Genomic DNA, 20,789 nt, shown 5'->3' with positions numbered 1-20,789 from the left:
TGTAAAGAGCTGCGTCCTGGGTCGAACGTAAGGACTTGGCGTAGTTTAGTAGTCATTGGGATATAGTTTTTGTGAGATTGAGGGATCCATTATGTCGCAACACATGGCGAACTTACGCAGTCCTTAATAGTGGCCTCACAAAGAAAATTTATATTTTTGTCTTTCTCTTTTCTTAGCCCTGAATCGTCCAAATGCGAGACGTTCGAACTCGGATCCTATCCTACAAAGAGGACGCCAGTTCACTGTTTACACTTTACGCTTAGAAATTTGCTACTTGCGTCTGGGCCTTTTATTCCGTCTTCCTAAGAAACTGATAAATACTTCTTGTAATGTGACTACTCCGAAATGCAGAAACTTGATGCATGTTTTTGGATCTATAAAAACGAGCAAGGAATACAAGCAATCTTAAATATTGATTCTTCTTTTTCAAGTAAGGACACAAAAAGAAACAGTCAAACATTGCTAAAACTTCATGCTTAGTTTTCGTCCAGAGGTATTTTTGAAGTGGCTTTTCTGGAGCTTTAAGAATCTTCCACTGTTTACACCAAACCAAATGTCGTGTTCTTTTGAAGTGGTGACAAGAGAGGTAGAATTATGAAATATTAATTGTAAATAAACAGAACTTTACGAAATTTTGTTAAATAAAGTTATAGACCCTATTACCGATACCGAGGCCATTTCTTATTCTGATGTTTCGAGCGGATCAATTTAAGATGCCCCGGGGGGCAAATGCATACTGTGAGTTAACTTGGGTTTATGATTTTGAAATCAGTTTTATCTTTTCATCCTTTGATGATGCGTGATGAGAAACTGAAACGTCTAGTTGGGAAAATTTTGCACTCAAAGAAAGTTCATACCTACAACATGAAGGTAATTGCTCCCGGGCCATGGTAACGGCTTCCCATTATATATCCCTGAGGACAATAGAATTCAAGATGGTCGCCCTCTCGGTCAAAAGATCTATTGAAACTTACACTTGGCCTTTGCAAAGGCGCATTAAATTACTGACCGCGTCGAACGCTGAGGAACTTAGATTTGGATTTCTAGTCGTAACAAGTTTCCACGACGAATGGGTGCGTCGCCAAACCAAGCTGCCTGGCTGGCGTGTCTTATGATCCAAGTTCCCCGGCGAAGGCACGGCTGACAGTTTTCAGACCAGCTTGGCTTGATATATCCATATGTCTTCCCCAAAAGTTTTCAAGGTAGAAATATGGTTTCGTTTCACTTATTTCCTTCAGGACACTTCTTAGAAAGGGCACCATTTGCGTCAGGTGTGGAGTAGAATTTGGTCGGGGGGGGGGGGGGGAGTGGGTGTACGTAAAATCTAGAGTATAACGTTTTTCGGGAACAAGAGAACGCAAGCAATTTTTTTAAAGGGAACAAGGACAAGGGCCTCTTCATTGCAACTGCTTAAATCGCTCAACTAAACTAACTTCGATGATCCTTCCAACTTTCATTACAAGCAGGGCAGGTGTATTTTGCAGAACGCCGAACGTTATAACATCGGTATTTGATGGTATTAACTGTACTTATAGGCAGCATTAACTGAAAGGCAACCATTTTAGAAATTGACGCTTAGACCTAATTACTGCAGCATGCACCACCATAATTAGCCAGTATCAAAAATACCATAATTCCCTTTGTTTGTCTCAGTCTCCAAACTTTTGCATAAGCATTGTTTCCAGTTGCTCTTAAACAAGAGAGAGGACTCTGGGAACGAGGTTAGCTCTTAAACTGCCCATAACCCCAAAATGTTTTTTTTTTTTGCTAAAATGAATCTTTGCACCTGTTCGAAACGCATTGCGGCCATTTTTTCCTTTTTCTAACAAATCCTGTTATTTTATAGGCTTCGAAAGTTGCGAAAATCCAAGCATCTTTTGTTCACGACCGAGTCAGAAGGGGAGTGGGTCTATTCCTGTTTTGACGTCACAATCTACTTTGCATGCATTCTTACAAAGAGTTAATGCAATGTAAATCAGTTACCCCTGCCGTTTCAAGCAAACAATTGTTATGATTGCCTAAAGTTCATATCACAACAACCTCGCACTTGTTGCGGAAATTGTCCGCCACACCATAAAAACTGACTACTTTAAAACGGTTTCCTATTAAACGAGCGTAAAGGAAGACTTCGAACCGTACGAATGTTTGAGCACAAATTAAAGAAACCTGAAGCATCGCTGTGGGCGAAAAGGATGACCTGAACGCAACCGTGGAATAATTTCAATCCGAGGTGTGAAAGCGTGAAAAAGCGCGGGAATATGTCTCGTTGCCGAGGAAAGAGGAGAAAGAGGCCGATGAATGTAAGTAATGTTTGTCTCGTCTTCTCTATTTCGTTAACGTTCAAAACGTCGTAAACTCTACTTTCCTAATACACTAGGCTGATCTTTATCCTCAAAACTACAAACAGATTGTTTCGGAGGCGTTTTTAAAGAGTTCAAAAGGCTGACGTCCCTATATTTTCACTGATATTTTGAAGGTGACTCACAGGCCCCCCAACCTCACAAGGCGATTTTAAATGCATAACTATTATGTAGTAAGAGAGTTTAATGGTGAAAAGAGTTAAAAATTAATTTAAATTGAAAAACTGAATTCTCGCAATAAACTTTCCCTACCTCAAATATTTTGTTCACTTTTGTTTTGGGTCCATTTATTAGCCATTGCTAATATAGTGAAATCAGTACTCGTTTATACACTCTCAAGCGAAGCGAAGGCTGCACACTCGTCACCTCCGGAGCCGAACATCACTCCACTATTATTTTGATCTCCCTTCACAAGCAAAAGTCCTCAATTGTGATAAAATTCCCATTTCCATATAGCCCAATGATATTCCCTCCACATACATAACTCTTCTCGCTGAGGATACCCCGTTCGAGAGTCAGCGGAGCTTCGGCCAGAAGAGCAGCTGATAAAATCAATTAACAATCTGTGAGAAAAAGCTTTGGGTTGACCTCAACCCTGACTCAACTTTTACGACGAGCATTTTTGATTCACTGTCAAACTCCAGCCAACCATGGTCGAATCCTGATTATTGACCGACTGCCAGGATATTTGTAAAGGGACGTTTCCCTTCACTGCGCTGTTAACTAAATTGTTGTGCGATGGCGATGTAACTTTTTCAACAGTCTTTATGAAGCCCCTTCTACAGCTAACTAAACCTGTATAACTTGTATTACTGACTTAAAGGCAAGCACAAGGTAGGTAAAATACGTCGTAAATGACATAATTCGGGACATTGTTCTAACTTCCTTCTGTCGCTTCATCTTTGAAACAGCTCCTTTGAGTATTTCACGTTTGTTCATTACACTTAAAACCATTTCTGGAGAGCTGATACTTCTAGGAATAGCAAAGATTTCCACGGCACTTGTTAAACCGGGTAAGACAAAAATCCCATGACTCCGAAGTTAAGTTTGACATTATGCTCTCGTATGTATTCCGTTCCACCAAGTGTTGCCGTGTCCATCTAGATAACAGGACTGAATTCTGAAGTTTCAAGTTAAAAGACGCCCTACGACGCTAATACACCGATTTGTCTGCCAAGAAAGAATGAAACATTTTAAGTTCGGCCTATTGTGCAAAGAATGAAGTCTTTATAAAATATGTCACGGTATTAGAAGGTTGTTCTCGATTGTTCTTCTTTCAATGCCAGGTGAAACTTGCTTGCGACTGATTATGCTGGCTGTAAAAATTGCCTCAATTTCTATCCATTCTATTCTTACGTCAATGTTTGCGTCCTCATTTCTCTAAGATTGTTTTAAAACGGAAGGTGAGAACTAAAATTTCTTGTGCATGACGCATTAGGATACTTCAGTTTCCTCATTGTGCAGTCTAAAAACTGAAACATCTATAATTAACAGTCGGCATTTCCAGCAAAAGGACAGATGCATAGTTATTTTAACAGATATAAACTGCATAGCGCTGTCTGAGTAAACCTTTTTAGCATAACTGAGCGAAAATGATAATTATGAATTCTTGTGACTGCAGGGTGCGTTTACGAGATTATTATAAAAATCCAGCCATCCATGATTGATAAATGAATATTGACCTGTTGCCATAGAATCTATAGAAAGGGAATTTTCCCTTTTCATTGCTATATGGTGCCATAAATACTTAAGTTCCATCAACCTTCTTTACCCAGCCTTTCGTAACCGCGATCAGACCGTACCAGTTTCGAATACATAGTGGTTTGTGGACAAACGTGCAAGTGAGGTTGGTGGAACGCTTTCAGCTCAACAAATCAAGCCCAGGGTAGTGTCACAAGTACAAAATGGAATACGCAAGCGCGTAGCAATTGATTGTTTGCGGTGGATCGTGTTTATATTCAGTGCTATGAACATCGCAAAGCTATGTCCTGTGCCTTCGAAATGATCGACGTTGCGGCTGCAACGAACCAAAAATCGCTTCAATGTTTGCGCCACCGATCTTTGTCTTTCTTGATTATCGCAACGATGAAGGGCTAAGGTATCTTGCATGTCTTCTTGGACTGTTAAATTCCATCATCGAATTTGCTAATGTCATGTTGGTGTCCGTTGTTTCAGGGGTGAGGGCGTGGCTGATCAGGTTCTATATTAGAGTCCTCAGCTTGTTGACCGTGCAGTGATTTTTGATCATCGCAAGAACTTAAGAGTCTTATAGGAAAAGATTGCCTTACGTTCCTAATCGGTAAGTCAAATGTTTAAAGGTAAGAACACAATGAAATGACATAATGAAGGTATTAGGGTAAGACTAATTTGCGGAACTGCAGATCGCGGAACCTAGTGTTTTTATTGAAACTATATGATAAAAACGATGAGATTTATATTAATGTTTGTTAAAGATCGACTGTGTCCGCCAATTATCGCGTTCCAGGTGCCATTTTTAGCTGTTATCTGCGTTATGTGATTCAAGTTAGCCGATGAACTGGTGGATTGCGTGACAAGTAGCAATCAATATCATTTTACAACCTCAGCAGACGATCCCGCTTGGTTTGAGGATTTTTTCCCCCTAACATGCAGGTCACGTGATGGTATTTGGTGCCTGTCAGTTGTCATTTTGGTTTTGTAATAGTCATTTCTCTAAGGTTCCGCAGTTTCGCGTTCTGCAGTTCCACAAATTAGTCTTACCAAAGGTATTAATGCTTGTGATCATTTTTTGCGCACTGATCCTCACAACACCATTGCTACAGGCACTATTTGCTACCTCATCCGCATTATTCTCACCAGGAATAACTTTACTTTTAATGACACTTTTATTCCATTGCCTTCTATCCTCGTGGAGTTTGAATGTACCACAGGTGCCCAGATTCGGAGAGTGAAAAATTATAAGGATTTGTATGGCAATCTCGATAACAAACTGAAAAGATATTAACCAGCAAAAATTATCAATAAAAAAGCTGCACGTAATTGTCGTGATGACTTTCTCGGTTTTTGTGTGGTTATTTGCCTGATTGAATGCGATTTAAGCGACTTATCAAATTCCGGGGGTGTCACTCGTACCTTGAATATCTAAATGGCGACCAATTTGGAATAAGGTGTATGAGCCGGCTAAAAAAGGCTCCTTTCGCTGAGGATACCCCGTTCAAGAGCCAGCGGACCTTTTACCAGAAGAGCAGCTGATAAAATCAATTAATAATCTGTGAGAAAAAGCTTTGGTTCGACCTCAACCCTGACTCAACTTCCACGACGTGCATTTTTGATTCACTGTCAAACTCCAGCCAAGAATGGTCGAATCCTAATTATTGACCGGTTGCCAGCAGGATATTTGTAAAGGGACGTTTCCCTTCACTGTGCTGTTAACGAAACTGTTGTGCCATGGAGATGTAACTTTTTCAGCAGTCTTTTTGAAGCCCTTCTACAGCTAACTAAACCTGTATAACTTGTATTACTGACTTTAAGGCAAGCACAAGGTAGGAAAAATGCGTTGTAAATGGCATACTTCGGGACATTGTTCTAACTTCCTTCTGTCTCGTCATCTTTTAAAGAGCTCCTTTGGGTATCTCACGTTTGCTCACTACACTTAAGACCATTTTCGGAAATTTGATAGTTCAAGGAATAGCAAAGATTTCCACGGCACTTGTTAAACCGGGGAAGAAAAAAATCGCATGACTCCAAAGTTAAGTTTGACATGATGCTCTCGTATGTATTCTGCTCCACCATGTATTGCCATGTCCATCTAGATAACAGGACTGAATTCTGAAGTTTCAAGTTGAAAGACGCCTTACGACGCTAGTACACTGATTTGTCTGCCAAGAAAGAATGAAACATGTTAAGTTTGGCCTATTGTGCAAAGAATGAAGCTTTTACAAAATATGTCACGGTGTTAGAAGGTTGTACTCGATTGTTCTTCTTTCAATGCCAGGTGAAACTTGCTTGCGACTGATTATGCTGGATGCAAAAATTGCCTTTCTATCCATTCTATTCTTAAAACGGAAGGTGGTAACTATAATTTATTGTGCATGACGAATTAGGATACTTCGGTTTGCTCATTGAGCAGTCTAAAAACTGAAACATCTATAGTTAACAGTCAGCATTTCCAGCAAAAGGACAGATGCACAGTTATTTTAACAGAAATAAACTGCATAGCGCTGTCTGAGTGAACCTTTTCGGCATAACTGTGCTAAAATGATAATTATGAATTCTTGTGGCTGCAGGGTGCGTTTACGAGTTTATTATAAAAATCCAGCCATCCATGATTGATAAGTAAATATTGACCTGTTGCCATAGGATCTATAGATATGGAATTTTCCCTTTTCATTGCTATATGGTGCCATAAATACTTAAGTTCCATCAACCTACTTTACCCAGCCTATCGTAACCGCGATCAGACCGTACAAGTTTTCAATACATAGCGGTTTGTGGAGAAACGTGCAACTGAGATTGGAAGAACGCTTTCAGCTCAAGAAATCAAGCCTAGGGTAGTGTCTCAAGTACATAATGGAATACGCAAGCGCGTAGCAATTGATTGTTTGAGGTTGATCTTGTTTTTTATTCGGTGCTATAAACATTGCAAAGCTACAGTTTTTCAAACCACCAGTCACGCATGACCTGTGTCTTCGAAACGATCGAAGTTGCGGCTGCAACGAACTAAAAATCGCTTCAATGTTAGCACCACCGATCTTTGTCTTTCTTGATTATTGCAACGATGAACGGCTAAGGTATCTTGCATGTCTTCTTGGACTGTTAAGTTTCATCATCGAATTTGTTAATGTCATGTTGGTGTCTGTTTCAGGGGTGAGGGCGTGGCTGATCAAGTTCTATATTAGAACCCTCAGACTTGTTGATCGTGCAGTGATTTTTCACCATCGCAAGAACTTAAGAGATTTCTAGGAAAAGTTTGCCTTACGTTCCTAATCGGTAAGTCAAATGTCTAATAATAATAATAATAATAATAATAATAATAATAATAGGTCTTTATTGTTTTTTAAGCAAAAATACATGCTAAAAACAAGAACAGTTACATTAAAAATAGGCGAAAGAATTAATTAGAATTACAAGCCTATCGACATTACATTAAATAGCTACTCTATATTTTAAAAAAAGCCTGTTAAAAAAACTATTTTTAAAACGCTGGGTATTAACCCTAGGGAGTTGACTACTAGGAACTCGGAGGCGTGCTGAGCTTTCTTTCATTTTGGGGACTGAAGGGTACAGAGGGTGACCGGGCATACCGGAGATCTTCTTGAATAGTGAGCGATCAACCTCTTCTAATACGCCATATATGTCAATTCGGTACGAAACATATTTGCATTTAAAGCAGCGCTGTAGAAAATTCTGAACCGTCGTTAATTCGGGTATTGAGGAGGCATATACGGGTAGACCGTACGTTAGTTTGGGTAGAACAATTGATCTAAAAACGTAATCTACGTCTGGTTGTTGGTATCCCTCTTTACGTAAACATCTTATCACATAAAGACACTTGTTGGCCTCCTGCAGCTTAACCTTAATATGCTCGTTAAATCTATGATTGCTTTGTAAAGTAACCCCTAACACTTTTAAACAAGAAACTTGCGTTATATTGTTCACAGAGTCTATATCATGAGCAACCTTCTTACAAAGTATTAGTTCGTTGCATTTTTTAGGATTACATGCCATGGCATTATCTTGGGTCCAACTGAAAAACTGATTGAAAACCTCTTGAGAAAGATCTATTTCATTTTTACATACTTTGACTAGCAAGGTGGTGTCGTCAGCATATTTAACTATGCTGGTAAGGTCATTATCCCCAACGGCCAAATCGTTGACAAACAAATTAAAAAGATGGGGCCCACTGACACTACCCTGGGTTGTTCCTTTGTTCACATTGTGCCATTTGTAGATAACACCCTTGAATATCAGTCTTTGTTTCCTATCCATTAGAAAGCTTAAGTACCAGTTAACCAGATAAGGATTGAGATCAAGAGCCTTTAGTTTTTCCCCAACTAACGAGTGTTTTACATTATCAAAAGCTTTTGATAATGCTGTCTGCGATCCTTCGTAGCTGGTTGACGCGAATGGTTTGTAATTAAGGCGTCAATAATTTAAGCTTAAATTAAGCTTAAGCTTTTAATTATATAGCGCCTGTACTGCTTTGGGTTTGCTTTGTGCTGTTATGGTGATTCTGATTCAGTTTGTCTTGTCATTATTTAACCGTTCGCAAGTAAGAGTCAGGTTATTGTAATTCGAGCATTTAGAAGCGTCGACGCATATTTCTAAAGCGAAAGCGGAAGAGAAACCTTCAAGGCTAAAAGGGAAGTCATATCTTGTTACACAGAAGTTTAATGCACCGAAAATGTTTCATTATCTGGTCACAGTTTGGTGTTCCTGTGGACCGACCTTACGTGATTTGAAAGAAAAATTGCACGGTCGCAAAAAAGCCTGGAAACGGCAAATATCGTTTCTTTCGTAGAGTTGAAGTTCATCAATAATTAATAAGGAAATTGAGCATCTATTAAAGCATCGTATATTCCGTTTGTTTTTGTTTTTTTTTAGTAAGGAATTGACTTACAACAGTTGAAGTGTAGTTAGACTAGCAGAAGCTAAAACTATCACTGCTCACGCCACCGAATTTTGGGCTAGTATCTGTTGCAGGAGGACATACATCACTGTTTCTAGTTGTCTTCGAGACGGCAAATTGATCGGAACCATTGTATTTCCGGCTTCGCATATCATCCAGCTTGCGTATAGAAGAATTTCAGTGACATCTAGCAAATTTAAAGGTGAGATCAGATCCACCTGTTACACTCTTTGTAAGGACTGCTAGGGACCTGCCCGGTTGACATGTCCATGACTTTTCCGTGGAATGTTAAGTTGGGAAGTGGTTTACGGTCTTAAATTAGAGGCGGAAAATAGAAGGAGATCGTCTTTAAATTTTCCTGACTTCCTCTTTGTAAAGCTTTTTCATTTTTTGCAGACAACCCTCCCCTTCTCTACTCACTTAAAAATCGCAGTTCAATCATTAAAGCCTGGACCGTAAATTTATCACGGTGCCGTCATTTTTCCCTGCGTAGGAACCACTGACAATCCCCCTATTTGCACCAAATAAAATATAGCTTTACGGCGGGTCTAATTTGCAGGTCGCAGGTTGCAGGTCGCGTGTTGCAGGTCAGAAAGTATCCTAAACATTCTTAAAAGCTAACCTTAGGCCTAATTAGGCCTAAACAAAAGTTTTTAGTCCTAAGGTTAGCTTTTATGAATGTTTAGGATACTTTCTGTATTGGTGAAACAATGACCTGCGACCTCCGACCTGCAAATTAGACCCGCCGGAAGCTTTAGCAATAAGGAAGGCAACGGCAACAAGAACGTCACAAAACAAAGTAAAGATATAATGAGCGAAAACAATTGATCTGCATGCTCTGCACCTGCGTTTTACATTCGGTTCGTCAGTTTCTGGTCCTAAGCAAAACAAAAACGTCAAATGACCAAAATCAGTGGCTTGAGGACAACGGCAGCTGACGATCTCTTTCTGAATTCGTATCGTGTTTACCTGAAGAGACACCACATATCGATAAAATACAATCGTAAACCCAAATTGCCAATATGGCGTCTATCAGAAAAGGTACGCATGCGCTACCCGGTCCAGCCCACCGGGAGGCCGATTTCACACCGGAACGAGTGGTCGTTCCTTGTTTACATGCCATGGCGAGATTTCGCGCCGGAACGAAATTTTTGCTCCGTTGGAGCAACTGGAGTGAACTCGCGCCGGTGTGAGTCGCCCCAGCATGACTTTTTTCGGTGATATCATGTAAACAAATACAGAGCTAAGAGAGAGAACCGGAGTGAACTCGCGCCGGTGCGAAAGTCGCCCGGGTATCATGTAAACCCCTCCTCTCTCTCTTCAAACTTTAACCGCTTTCATATACACCGGTTTCATTTTTCGAAGACAGACACATTTTACACAACGAAAGAGTTGAAATAATCCGACGCAAACTGATTACAGCTACGAGAATTCCTATTTTGAATCGATGTTCTCGTTGCGGTTCCCGTCCTTGTTGCTAAGCTCCTTGATGACCTGCCCCTATTCGCCCGTTCGCCCCAGTAGTTCGTAAAGTGTATAGCGCCATCCACTAGATAAATCACTGACTACTAGATAAATCAATTCCTTTGAATAGTGTCTTAGAGCATTATCCATCTTTCAAACAACCCCATTCCAGGCGCGTGTTTCTCAAAGCAATTTGTGCTAATCATTGCGACTTTAATAGAGCCAAAAGCATTTGTAATGTAGCTCTAAAATCAATTCAGCATGGTGGTGTATTTTGTGAGGGAGACTTGGCGGCAGTCTATGATGCGTTAGGCAATGCCCATCACAGGATGGGTGACTTTCAAGAAACAAAAGAGTATCATGAGCGCGCTGTTACTATAAGGATAGAAATTCGTTTGAATAGGATTTTTTGGGGTTATCTATCTTTCAAACGACAATTCCAGGCGCGTGTTTCTAAAAGCATCCGAAACTTTCAATTTCGGGCTTCTATAGGTTGCCACCATTCCCTCTTTACCTTAAAAACCAACATGTCAAAGGACCAGCTTTATAGAGCAAGCGGATGCCTTTCATAGTGACTTCTCTCGCCTGTAAAGCTTTCCGCACTTTGCATTATTTGCGAAAATATATAAAGAAATAAAAGTAAAAATATAAAAAAATTAGTACATATACAAGTTACTTTCATTAAGTGATCCTTTGTGCTACTGCTGACATTAACGCAATAATTATTTCTAGCAAGGGCTCAGTAAACGCTGAGTCTGACTAAGTATGGCCACTGGACCGGAATACACTGACGAGCAACTGAATTACTTCAGGATCTGCTTTATCACTACTGATGTGATAACTGAGGGCCTGCAAACAATCTTCAAACAAGAATGGGACAACCACTACAAGGCAACTTTGGGAGAATGGAAAGACGAACCCCGAAATGGACAGGAATTCAAAAACCATGAGTCGCCGAGAAGCCAAAGAAAAAACGCGCGTCTTTTGGCAACCATGGTTAAGGGAAATAGAGCAGAATGGGATTGCACCATGCTCTTTTACGCTATACTGTACTCGGACTGTATTGGAAGAGGCCTAAACGCAGTAGTCCGATCAAATGTGGATGATTTGAGAAATTTTCGTAATCAAGACTTTGCTCATTTGCCACAAGGCCATGTCAAGGAGTCAGAGTTTCAAACTGCTGTAGGTAAAGTTGTAGTTGCCTTTCAAGCACTTGGCCTCTCCGATCTGAAGATTCAAAAAACCAGAAATCAGAAGAGTTTTCCGACGGACGAGTTACGAAAGGTCTTGCAAGTAGTCGACCACCTAAAAGACGAACTAAAAGAAAAAGAACAGGAACTTAAAGAAAAAGGTGAAACCCTTAAGGAAACAGAAAAGCATCGAAAGGTCCTTGAAGAGCAGTTACAAATTGAAGCTCCAGCGGCATTTTGCATTCTCCCACCCAAGCCATCGCACGACGTTGCCGAACGAGATCATGAGTTGGCTAAGATAGCTCAACAACTAAAGCAACTAAAAGAAACCAACGAAAGCCGATTAACTTCCCTGTACATCTCAGGAAACCCTGGAAGCGGCAAATCTCAGTTAGCCAGTCTTGTCGCAAAGAAATTCTTTGATGACAAAAAACAAATCGCGGGCAAGAATGCATTCGTGATGACTCTAAATGCGCAAAGTCTTGATTCTCTGTTAGAATCCTACGTCTCTTTTTCTCGTAATCTAAAGTGTTCAGAATATGCAGTCACAAGTACTCTAAACGACAAAGATCTGAAGACGGAGGGGAAGATTGCCAACATAAAGTCATTAATTAGAACCAAAGTTGAGCTTTACTCATCGTGGCTGTTAGTGGTGGACAATGTCGTCAGCTTAAGTCGAATGAATCCTCATTTGCCAGAGACCGGAGACACGCACTGGTGTAAAGGTCAGCTGCTGATCACATCGCAAGACACCGCTGCTATTCCTTCAGAAACCTCTTTCAGCAATCACATCTCTGTGAGCAAGGGCATGACACCATCTGACGCCATTTCCTTATTAGCCTCTCTCTCCGGCATCGCTGACGGTGAGACTGAAAAAGAAGTTGCTCGGGCATTAGATTACCAACCCATTGCCTTAGCAAGCGCCGCTATCTTTGTCAAACAAGTTCGGGAAGCATCTTCGAATTTTGGCTGGAAAGGCTACCTCGAGAAGCTTGAGACGGGTCAGCGTGCTAACACTGAGGCCTTTCTTGCCATGACAAACCAAAGCTACCCAATCGCTATGACCACAGCGATTTCATTGGCTTTGGACGATGCGATGTCATCTGACAAGGTTTTGAATCACGCATTCGGTTTTATTTCTCTCTGTGGTCAGCAACCATTAAACCTTGACCTTGTAATAAAGTACATTCTGAATGTCGAGAACGACAGCCATAGGAGTGGATTAGACGCTTCTGCGGACAAAGATATCATTGGTTTAAGGATTCGAAAAAGCTCGCTGCTGTTATTTGAAGAAGACGAGAGTGGCGTCTACGTTCAAGTACATCAAATTGTGAGAAATGTCACAGAATCTAGATTCAAAAAGTATTCGGAGGCTCAATATTTTCAAATCATTCATTGGGGTATTACCTCATTTAGTCAGTTTATAGATGAGAAAAATCTTGATAAAAAAGACTCTATTTCTAAAAGCTTCCAGCTGGTACCTCATTTGAAGTGCCTAATAACAAAAATTGAAACGGTGTTCAATGTACCTGACTTATCAAAAGTCAATTTAAACGTGAAAGATTATCCAAATTATTTCATTAGGTTTAGTGAAATTTGTGCTAATCATTGCGACTTTAATAGAGCCAAATGCATCGGTAAGGTAGCTCTAAAATTAATTCAGCATGGTGGTGTATTTTGTGAGGGAGACTTGGCAGCAGTCTATGATGTGTTAGGCAATGTCCACAGGAGCATGGGTGAGTTTCAAGAATCAAAGGAGTATCAAGAACGTGCTGTTACTATAAGGATAATAAAGTTGGGATCTCAGCATATCGATGTCGCCACCAGTTACAACAACATAGCCACTATACTCCACGCCCAAGGTGACCTGGAACAAGCAAAGGAGTATCTCGATCGCGCTATTGCTATACAGATAGAAAAGTTGGGATCTCAGCATATCCATGTCGCATCCAGTTACAACAACATAGCCAGTGTACTCCATGCCCAGGGTGACCTGGAACAGGCAAAAGAGTATCATAATCGCGCTCTTGCTATACGGATAGAAAAGTTGGGATCTCAGCATATCGATGTCGCATCCAGTTACAACAACATAGCCATTATACTCCATGACCAAGGTGACCTGGAAGAAGCAAAGGAGTATCTCGATCGCGCTCTTGCTGTACTGATAGAAAAACTGGGATCTCAGCATATCGATGTCGCAACCAGTTACAACAACATAGCCAGTGTACTCAGTACCCAGGGTGACCTGGAACAAGCAAAGGAATATCTCGATCGCGCTCTTGCTATACGGATAGAAAAGTTGGGACCTCAGCATATCGATGTCGCATCCAGTTACAACAGCATAGCCAATGCACTCTGTGCCCAGGGTGACCTGAAACAAGCAAAGGAATATCTCGATCGTGCTCTTGCTATACGGATAGAAAAGTTGGGATCTCAGCATATCAATGTCGCAACCAGTTACAACAACATAGCAAGTGTACTCCGTGCCCAGGGTGACCTGGAACAAGCAAAGGAATATCACGATCGCGGTCTTGCTATACAGATAGAAAAGTTGGGATCTCAGCATATCGCTGTCGCATCCAGTTACAACAACATAGCCAGTGTACTCCGTATCCAGGGTCACCTGGAACAGGCAAAGGAGTATCATGATCGCGCTCTTGCTATACAGATAGAAAAGTTGGGATCTCAGCATATCGATGTCGCAACCAGTTACAACAACATAGCCATTATACTCCATGACCAAGGTGACCTGGAACAAGCAAAGGAGTATAACGATCGCGCTCTTGCTATACGGATAGAAAAGTTGGGATCTCAGCATATCGATGTCGCAACCAGTTACAACAACATAGCCAGTGTACTCCGTGCCCAGGGTGACCTGGAACAAGCAAAGGAATATCACGATCGCGCTCTTGCTATACAGATAAAGAAGTTGGGATCTCAGCATATCGATGTCGCATCCAGTTACAACAACATAGCCATTATACTAAATGACCAAGGTGACCTGGAACAAGCAAAGGAGTATCACGATCGCGCTCTTGCTATACGGATAGAAAAGTTGGGATCTCAGCATATCGATCTCGCAACTAGTTACAACAACATAGCCAGTGTACTCCAAGACCAGGGTGACCTGGAACAAGCAAAGGAATATTACGATCGCGCTCTTGCTATACAGATAGAAAAGTTGGGATCTCAGCATATCCATGTCGCATTCAGTTACAACAACATAGCCAGTGTACTCCATACCCAGGGTCACCTGGAACAGGCCAAGGAATATCACGATCGCGCTCTTGCTATACAGATAGAAAAGTTGGGATCTCAGCATATCCATGTCGCATTCAGTTACAACAACATAGCCAGTGTACTCCATACCCAGGGTCACCTGGAACAAGCAAAGGAGTATCACGATCGCGCTCTTGCTATACGGATAGAAAAGTTGGGATCTCAGCATATCGATGTCGCAACCAGTTACAACAACATAGCCAGTGTACTCCGTGCCCAGGGTGACCTGGAACAAGCAAAGGAATATCACGATCGTGCTCTTGCTATACAGATAGAAAAGTTGGGATCTCAGCATATCGATGTCGCAGCTAGTTACAACAACATAGCCAGTGTACATCGTGCCCAGGGTGACCTGGAACATGCAAAGGAGTATCATGATCACGCTCTTGCTATATGGATAGAAAAGTTGGGGTCATAGCATATCGATGTCGCATCTAGTTACAACAACATAGCCAGTGTACTCCATACCCAGGGTCACCTGGAACAGGCCAAGGAATATCACGATCGCGCTCTTGCTATACAGATAGAAAAGTTGGGATCTCAGCATATCGATGTCGCATCCAGTTACAACAACAGTGTGATCTGGAACAGGCAAAGGCGTATCATGTTCGTGCTCTTGCTATACGGATAGAAAAGTTGGGATCTCAGCATATCGATGTCGCATCCAGTTACAACAACATAGCCGGTGTTCTCCGTGCCCAGTGTGACCTGGAACAAGCAAAGGCGTATCTTGAGCTCGCTCTAGCTATACGGATAGAAAAGTTGGGATCTGAACATATTCATGTCGCAGATTCTTATGAAAACTTAGCTGTTGTACTCCGTGACCATGGTGAGCTGGAGCAGGCAAAGGAGTATTTTTAACGTGCGTTGGCCATCTATTTGATTCGTCTCGGTCCTGATCATTCTGGTGTTACAACTCTTCAGCGACACTTGGTTAGACTGCAAAAACTGTCTAGTAGAGTAAAAAGGCTGAATTGCGTCATATATTAATGAGGGATAGTTATTGCTTCGCCAAATAAATCATCCATGTCTGGCAAGCAGGATGCACGTTTTAGCAAACCTTCCGCGAAAGCTGGTGTTAATCAACCCTGTGAGCGATATAGGTTTATTTCTTTGACTAAATCTGAGACGAGAACAAGTTCAAATGGCTAGGGGACTTTTAAATTATTTATTAACGTTGATTTGAAAGTTTCGGAGACGTGGAACGTTACATCCATCAATAGTGACTCTCCGACCACAATAAAAGCTAATGGTGTCTCAATAAGTTTCTACAGTGGCACGAACACACTTAACAAACCAGGATCCAAATCTGAAATTATCGGTAAGAAATTATCTGAATTCACAATTATCAGCGGTCACGAGCTACACGAAGAAGATGAATCCTTCATTCCAAGAGAAAGCCAAGAAAACCGAAGCAAGATAACCGAAGATCAATGCAAAAACGATCACGTATCTTGTTCAAATCTAACAGACACTGAAATGCGTGGGATAAGCGAACAATTTAGACACGAAATCAGCAAACGCCCGTCAGAAATCTCAGTTCTCATAAGTGGGAAGACAACAAGAGAGGAAACCGAACTTCAGGCGGAAAACGTAACAGAGACCTTACGCAGAAACTACAAGATCTTGAATCGTGTTATATCTCTTTTTTTGCAAGTCAGTTCTGGAGTGTTTTGTATAAAACTTTTGAGATGTTGCTAAATGAGTGGAATATCTGTGTTTAGTATAATTGCGTAGGTGATTATTAAAAATTCCCTGCGCTGATTGGTATCACTTGATATGATTACTACCCGATAATCACCTAAGAGGTTTTTTTCAAAATGGCCGCAAGCCGTTTTGTCGAGGTGACAGACGAAGAAATTAATTCTTTTAAAGAAAATTCATATTTGTCAAATAATCACCTGTGTAATTATACTAGAACAGTGATTCACCTCAGGCTCGATGAATATCGGTGAATATTTGTCAAATACTTATTGTTCTACAAAAGAGATCTAAATTATTCGGCGGTGCTTGTTTACCATTATCAGCTTACATTAATTTTCCAACTTCAAAGACAAAGAACGTTTTTAGGGAGAACCTTAGCTTTAACTATAGTTAACAGAGGGGAATGATTTGGAAGCTCTGCAAACATCAAAGGAGCAAACAAAGATGCCAAGATTTAGGTTGGAAAGTCCACGACCGTGCACAATCTTTTGTTTTGTGCTCATACATTATGCATGAATTACGTAACCAACACGTTTCTATTGGTTAGTTCCTGAGTAAGGAGTAAACAACTATTGTGTTTTGTGAGTATCAAGTATTTATGAATCAATGAGTCAATGAGTCTTGAGTCAAGAGTCAATGAGTCAATGAGTCAATGAGTTAGTGCAGTTACCCTAACCCATAAAATGAAAGCTAAAATTTCAGAGAGTGGTTAGGCTTAATCACTGAAACGAGGGCTTAGGCTTAATCGATAAATTATTGCTGTATTGACTGTGAGTCTCATTGACTCATTTGACTCAAAACATCCGTTCTCGTGTTTTGTGCACGGTCAAGGCCAAAAAAGAGAACAAAAACCTACAACAAAGAAATTTGTCGGGTTTCATAACCATTTCCCACTATTAACTATGCTTTTCCAATAAAACAGGAATATCGTGTTCATCTTTAGCTGCAAAATTGATTAAATTAAGCGTAGTGCACGTTTCTGGAGAATAACAAGCAACGAGAATCAAGAAAATTCAAACAAGGAATGCGCTGCACCCATCAAATCGATCAACTAGAAGAAAGTCCGTTTTGATTCTTGGAGATTCTATGACCTATAAACATCCAAGGCAGGAAATTGTCGAAGACAGCAAACGTAGAATCGAAATTGTTTAGCGGCAGTACAGTCCATGATATGTTCGACTTCGCCAAACAATTCAGATTATAATGCACGTTGGCTTAACGACCAGCCACAGAAGATTGCAAAAAAAATGTCGACCTTTGAAATGCTATTCAACTTGAGTCTTCCACAACAAGAATTACAGTTATGTCTGGCGTCATTCGCAGGAAAGATGATGAAGGACTTTACAAAAAGGTACCTGTGGTTAACAAAACACTTAAATGGTTCTATAACTCTAATGGATAGAAGTTTATACCAAATGAAAACATTGACTTTCATTGTCTTAATAGAGGAGGTTTACATATAAACAGACAAGGTGTGTACAAACTAGGCAGTAATTTTAGAGAATTAATTAATAGATGGTTTTCACAATGATGTCATCAAATTCTAAAATCAAAACCGCAAGGTGTTTTGAAATTTTATTTCTCTGAGCTTGAAGATGACCTAGAAATAAATCTTTTTTTGAAGTTCCCACTTCCATGACGTCTTTCGTTTCGAAAATACAGCATTTTGAATTGCAGAATTGTCACCTTGCGTGACACCATGAAACGTGTGTATGCAAATCATGGACCCCAGGTCTATGGACCAACCCTTTGGACCCGATCCATGGACCCGGTCCATGGAATACCCCTGTGGACTACCCCTTATTTAAGGGACGAGCTGAAAAATCTTTCGACGAAAGAGAGAAGTGATCGTCGCACTTATCTGAACAATTTACAGTCAAAGCAGCTCAAGCGTTCCTAAGACGAGTGGATAAATGAGTTCATTATTGCCAACTTGATATCAGTAACCATTTGAATAAGCTTTTCAAGCCTCAGTTGAAAACTCGAATTTTGATTGGAATATTGCTGGCTTCCGGTGCCATGCCGGCGTGGAAATTTCACACGTGTACTGATTTGCAATATTGAACTCATTAATCCGCTCGTCGGAGGAACGCTTGAGCTGCTTTGACTGTAAGCAAGAGCCCATGAATAGGACTGAACAACTTCCATATTAAGCCTATGTCAAGGCAGTTTTGCAGACCAATCTATTTTTAGACTACCTTTTCCATAGAAAAAAAGACAGATCCCGTTCGGTGACGCTATGACAACAAGAAGTCGTGGTCTATGAAAACGTCACTCCTAGGTATGGGCTAGTGATTTCAGCAATTGTCTCCTTTATACACCTATACCACATAACATGTAGTTGGCTACTCCCCTAGTGGTTATACAGGGCCAATGAACAACACTTTGTCGGGAACTTTGCCAGACTGCTTTTGCACATATACCTACATGCTACATGGTAATGCAAGCGTGATATGTATACGCAATCCTCGTCTACGCACGAAGATCTTCTCGCACAACCTTAAGGCCTGGCCAAACGCTCGCAAAATTTCAACGCAACATCTTGCAACATTGTTGCATGATGTTGCGACTTGTGTTGAACGGGGTGGCCAAACGCACGCAACATTTCCATAATTTTCAACGCAATATGTGACTGTTTATGTGCCCCAGTCCCCTGGCGCGTAAGAAGTGGACTTAACGTGCATGCCGTAGCGCAACAATGTTGCGTGAACGTGGCCAAACGAGTACAACATCATGCAACATCCAAAATCTTGCACGAAAAATTTGACCGTTTTCAAATTTGATCCAACATGTTGCAACATATCGCATCAGGTTGGCCAAACGTACGCAACATGTTGCGTCCAACAATGTCGCAAGATGTTGCGTTGAAATGTTGCGAGGGTTTGGCCAGGCCTTACGGGGTCAATTAAGAAAAAACAAATGACGAAAGATTTCTTCGGACCTTAGAGGAACCTACGGTTTATCGTCCTTATCCGAGAAGACTAGAGAGTTGAATCATTTGCAGATGTCATTACAGAGGCAGCATTTTCTCCTCAGTTATTTAAAGACCCTTAGTGTTGGTTCGGCCGGGGTTTTGATCCCCTGACCTCCAGCAAAATAGTCCGATGCTCAACCAATTGAGTCAACCGGTTGGCTGAGCACAGACTTACCAGCGTGGCATAAGACAGGCCAGTCCACAAAGGCATGCTAAGGCCCCAAGAGGAAGACGCATGCAAAACATGACTTTCTCCCAACTGAGTTGCTTCATAGTTCAGTTGGTTGAGCATTGTACCGGCATCGCAGAGATCATGAGTTAAAATCTCGTTGAAGCCTCCTGAATTTTTCATGTCTCTGTAAGACAATAATTATTGCTTAAATATTCCAGATAGGTGCCAGGATCACTTCTCTTTCTCGTCTAAAGATTTTTCTGCTTCTAATTGTACAAAATGAGGGGTGGTCCACAGGGATAGTCCATGAACCGGGTCCACCTTGGTGGTCTAGGGACCTGGGGTTCATGTTTTGTAGACGTCCTTTTTTACAGGTCTCCGGTCATTGCTTTACCAATGCAGAAAGTATCCTAAACGGGCATAAAGGCTAACCTTACATCTAATTAGGCCTAAACGAAAGTTTTTAGGCTTAAAGTTAGCATATATTAAAGTCTAGGATACTTTCTGTATTGGTAAAACAATGACCTGTGACCTGTAACAAACACCAGCCGCAGCACTAGACTAATGTGGACCATTACATGATAAGTAATAATAGCAAATAGTTAGAAATAGTTATGTGCATATTAAGAAATGAACGCATGCGAATAAAATATAAGATAAAATATTTACAAACTGTATCCGTTACATATCAGTTAAGATAAATCTATGTACAAATAAAACAATGGTTTAAAAATATACAAAATTCTCAATGTTCTTATTCAAGTTGATACAAGTTCTTTTCTTGAAGCTAATTTGATCAATTTCTTTGTTTATCATAGCAAAATTCACTTTGATATGGTAGAACATGCTAATTCATGCCAAAAAATGCTAAAAATACACTTTGTAATGTGCTTTACTTAAGCTACAATACTTAAATCAAAATAAATTCATTACGTGGTCTTTCTGTTAAAGAAAAGTGTCGAAGCACTTGGCATTGTACAACGAGTAGAACTCTTTCAACATCATCGAGCGCTTTAATATTGTTCAGAGAAGTCATTGT

The 20,789-nt window shown here is 40.7% G+C and overlaps 1 protein-coding gene and 1 pseudogene across 1 annotated transcript in view; both read left to right on the top strand.

Annotated features, from left to right (window-relative positions):
- The window catches only part of LOC137984972 (transcription initiation factor TFIID subunit 5-like), a 29,491-nt pseudogene extending 28,829 nt beyond the window's left edge, over nucleotides 1–662 (top strand).
- Nucleotides 1–16,601, top strand: part of LOC137984499 (uncharacterized) — a 108,215-nt gene extending 91,614 nt beyond the window's left edge. The window contains exons 4-9 of the mRNA XM_068831666.1: nucleotides 4,536–4,659; nucleotides 7,204–7,328; nucleotides 9,042–9,169; nucleotides 11,164–15,247; nucleotides 15,373–15,729; nucleotides 16,090–16,601. Coding sequence (XP_068687767.1) covers nucleotides 11,197–15,247; nucleotides 15,373–15,729; nucleotides 16,090–16,601 — 4,920 coding nt within the window. The 5' untranslated portion in view covers nucleotides 4,536–4,659; nucleotides 7,204–7,328; nucleotides 9,042–9,169; nucleotides 11,164–11,196. The remainder of the gene's footprint in view (nucleotides 1–4,535; nucleotides 4,660–7,203; nucleotides 7,329–9,041; nucleotides 9,170–11,163; nucleotides 15,248–15,372; nucleotides 15,730–16,089) is intronic.
- Nucleotides 16,602–20,789: the final 4,188 nt, after the last annotated feature.

This window comes from Montipora foliosa, chromosome 14 (assembly GCF_036669935.1).
Source record: "Montipora foliosa isolate CH-2021 chromosome 14, ASM3666993v2, whole genome shotgun sequence".
NCBI classification, from domain to species: Eukaryota; Metazoa; Cnidaria; class Anthozoa; order Scleractinia; family Acroporidae; genus Montipora; species Montipora foliosa.
Note: the sequence above shows the minus strand (reverse complement) of the source record. Positions and strands in the feature narration are given on the sequence as shown.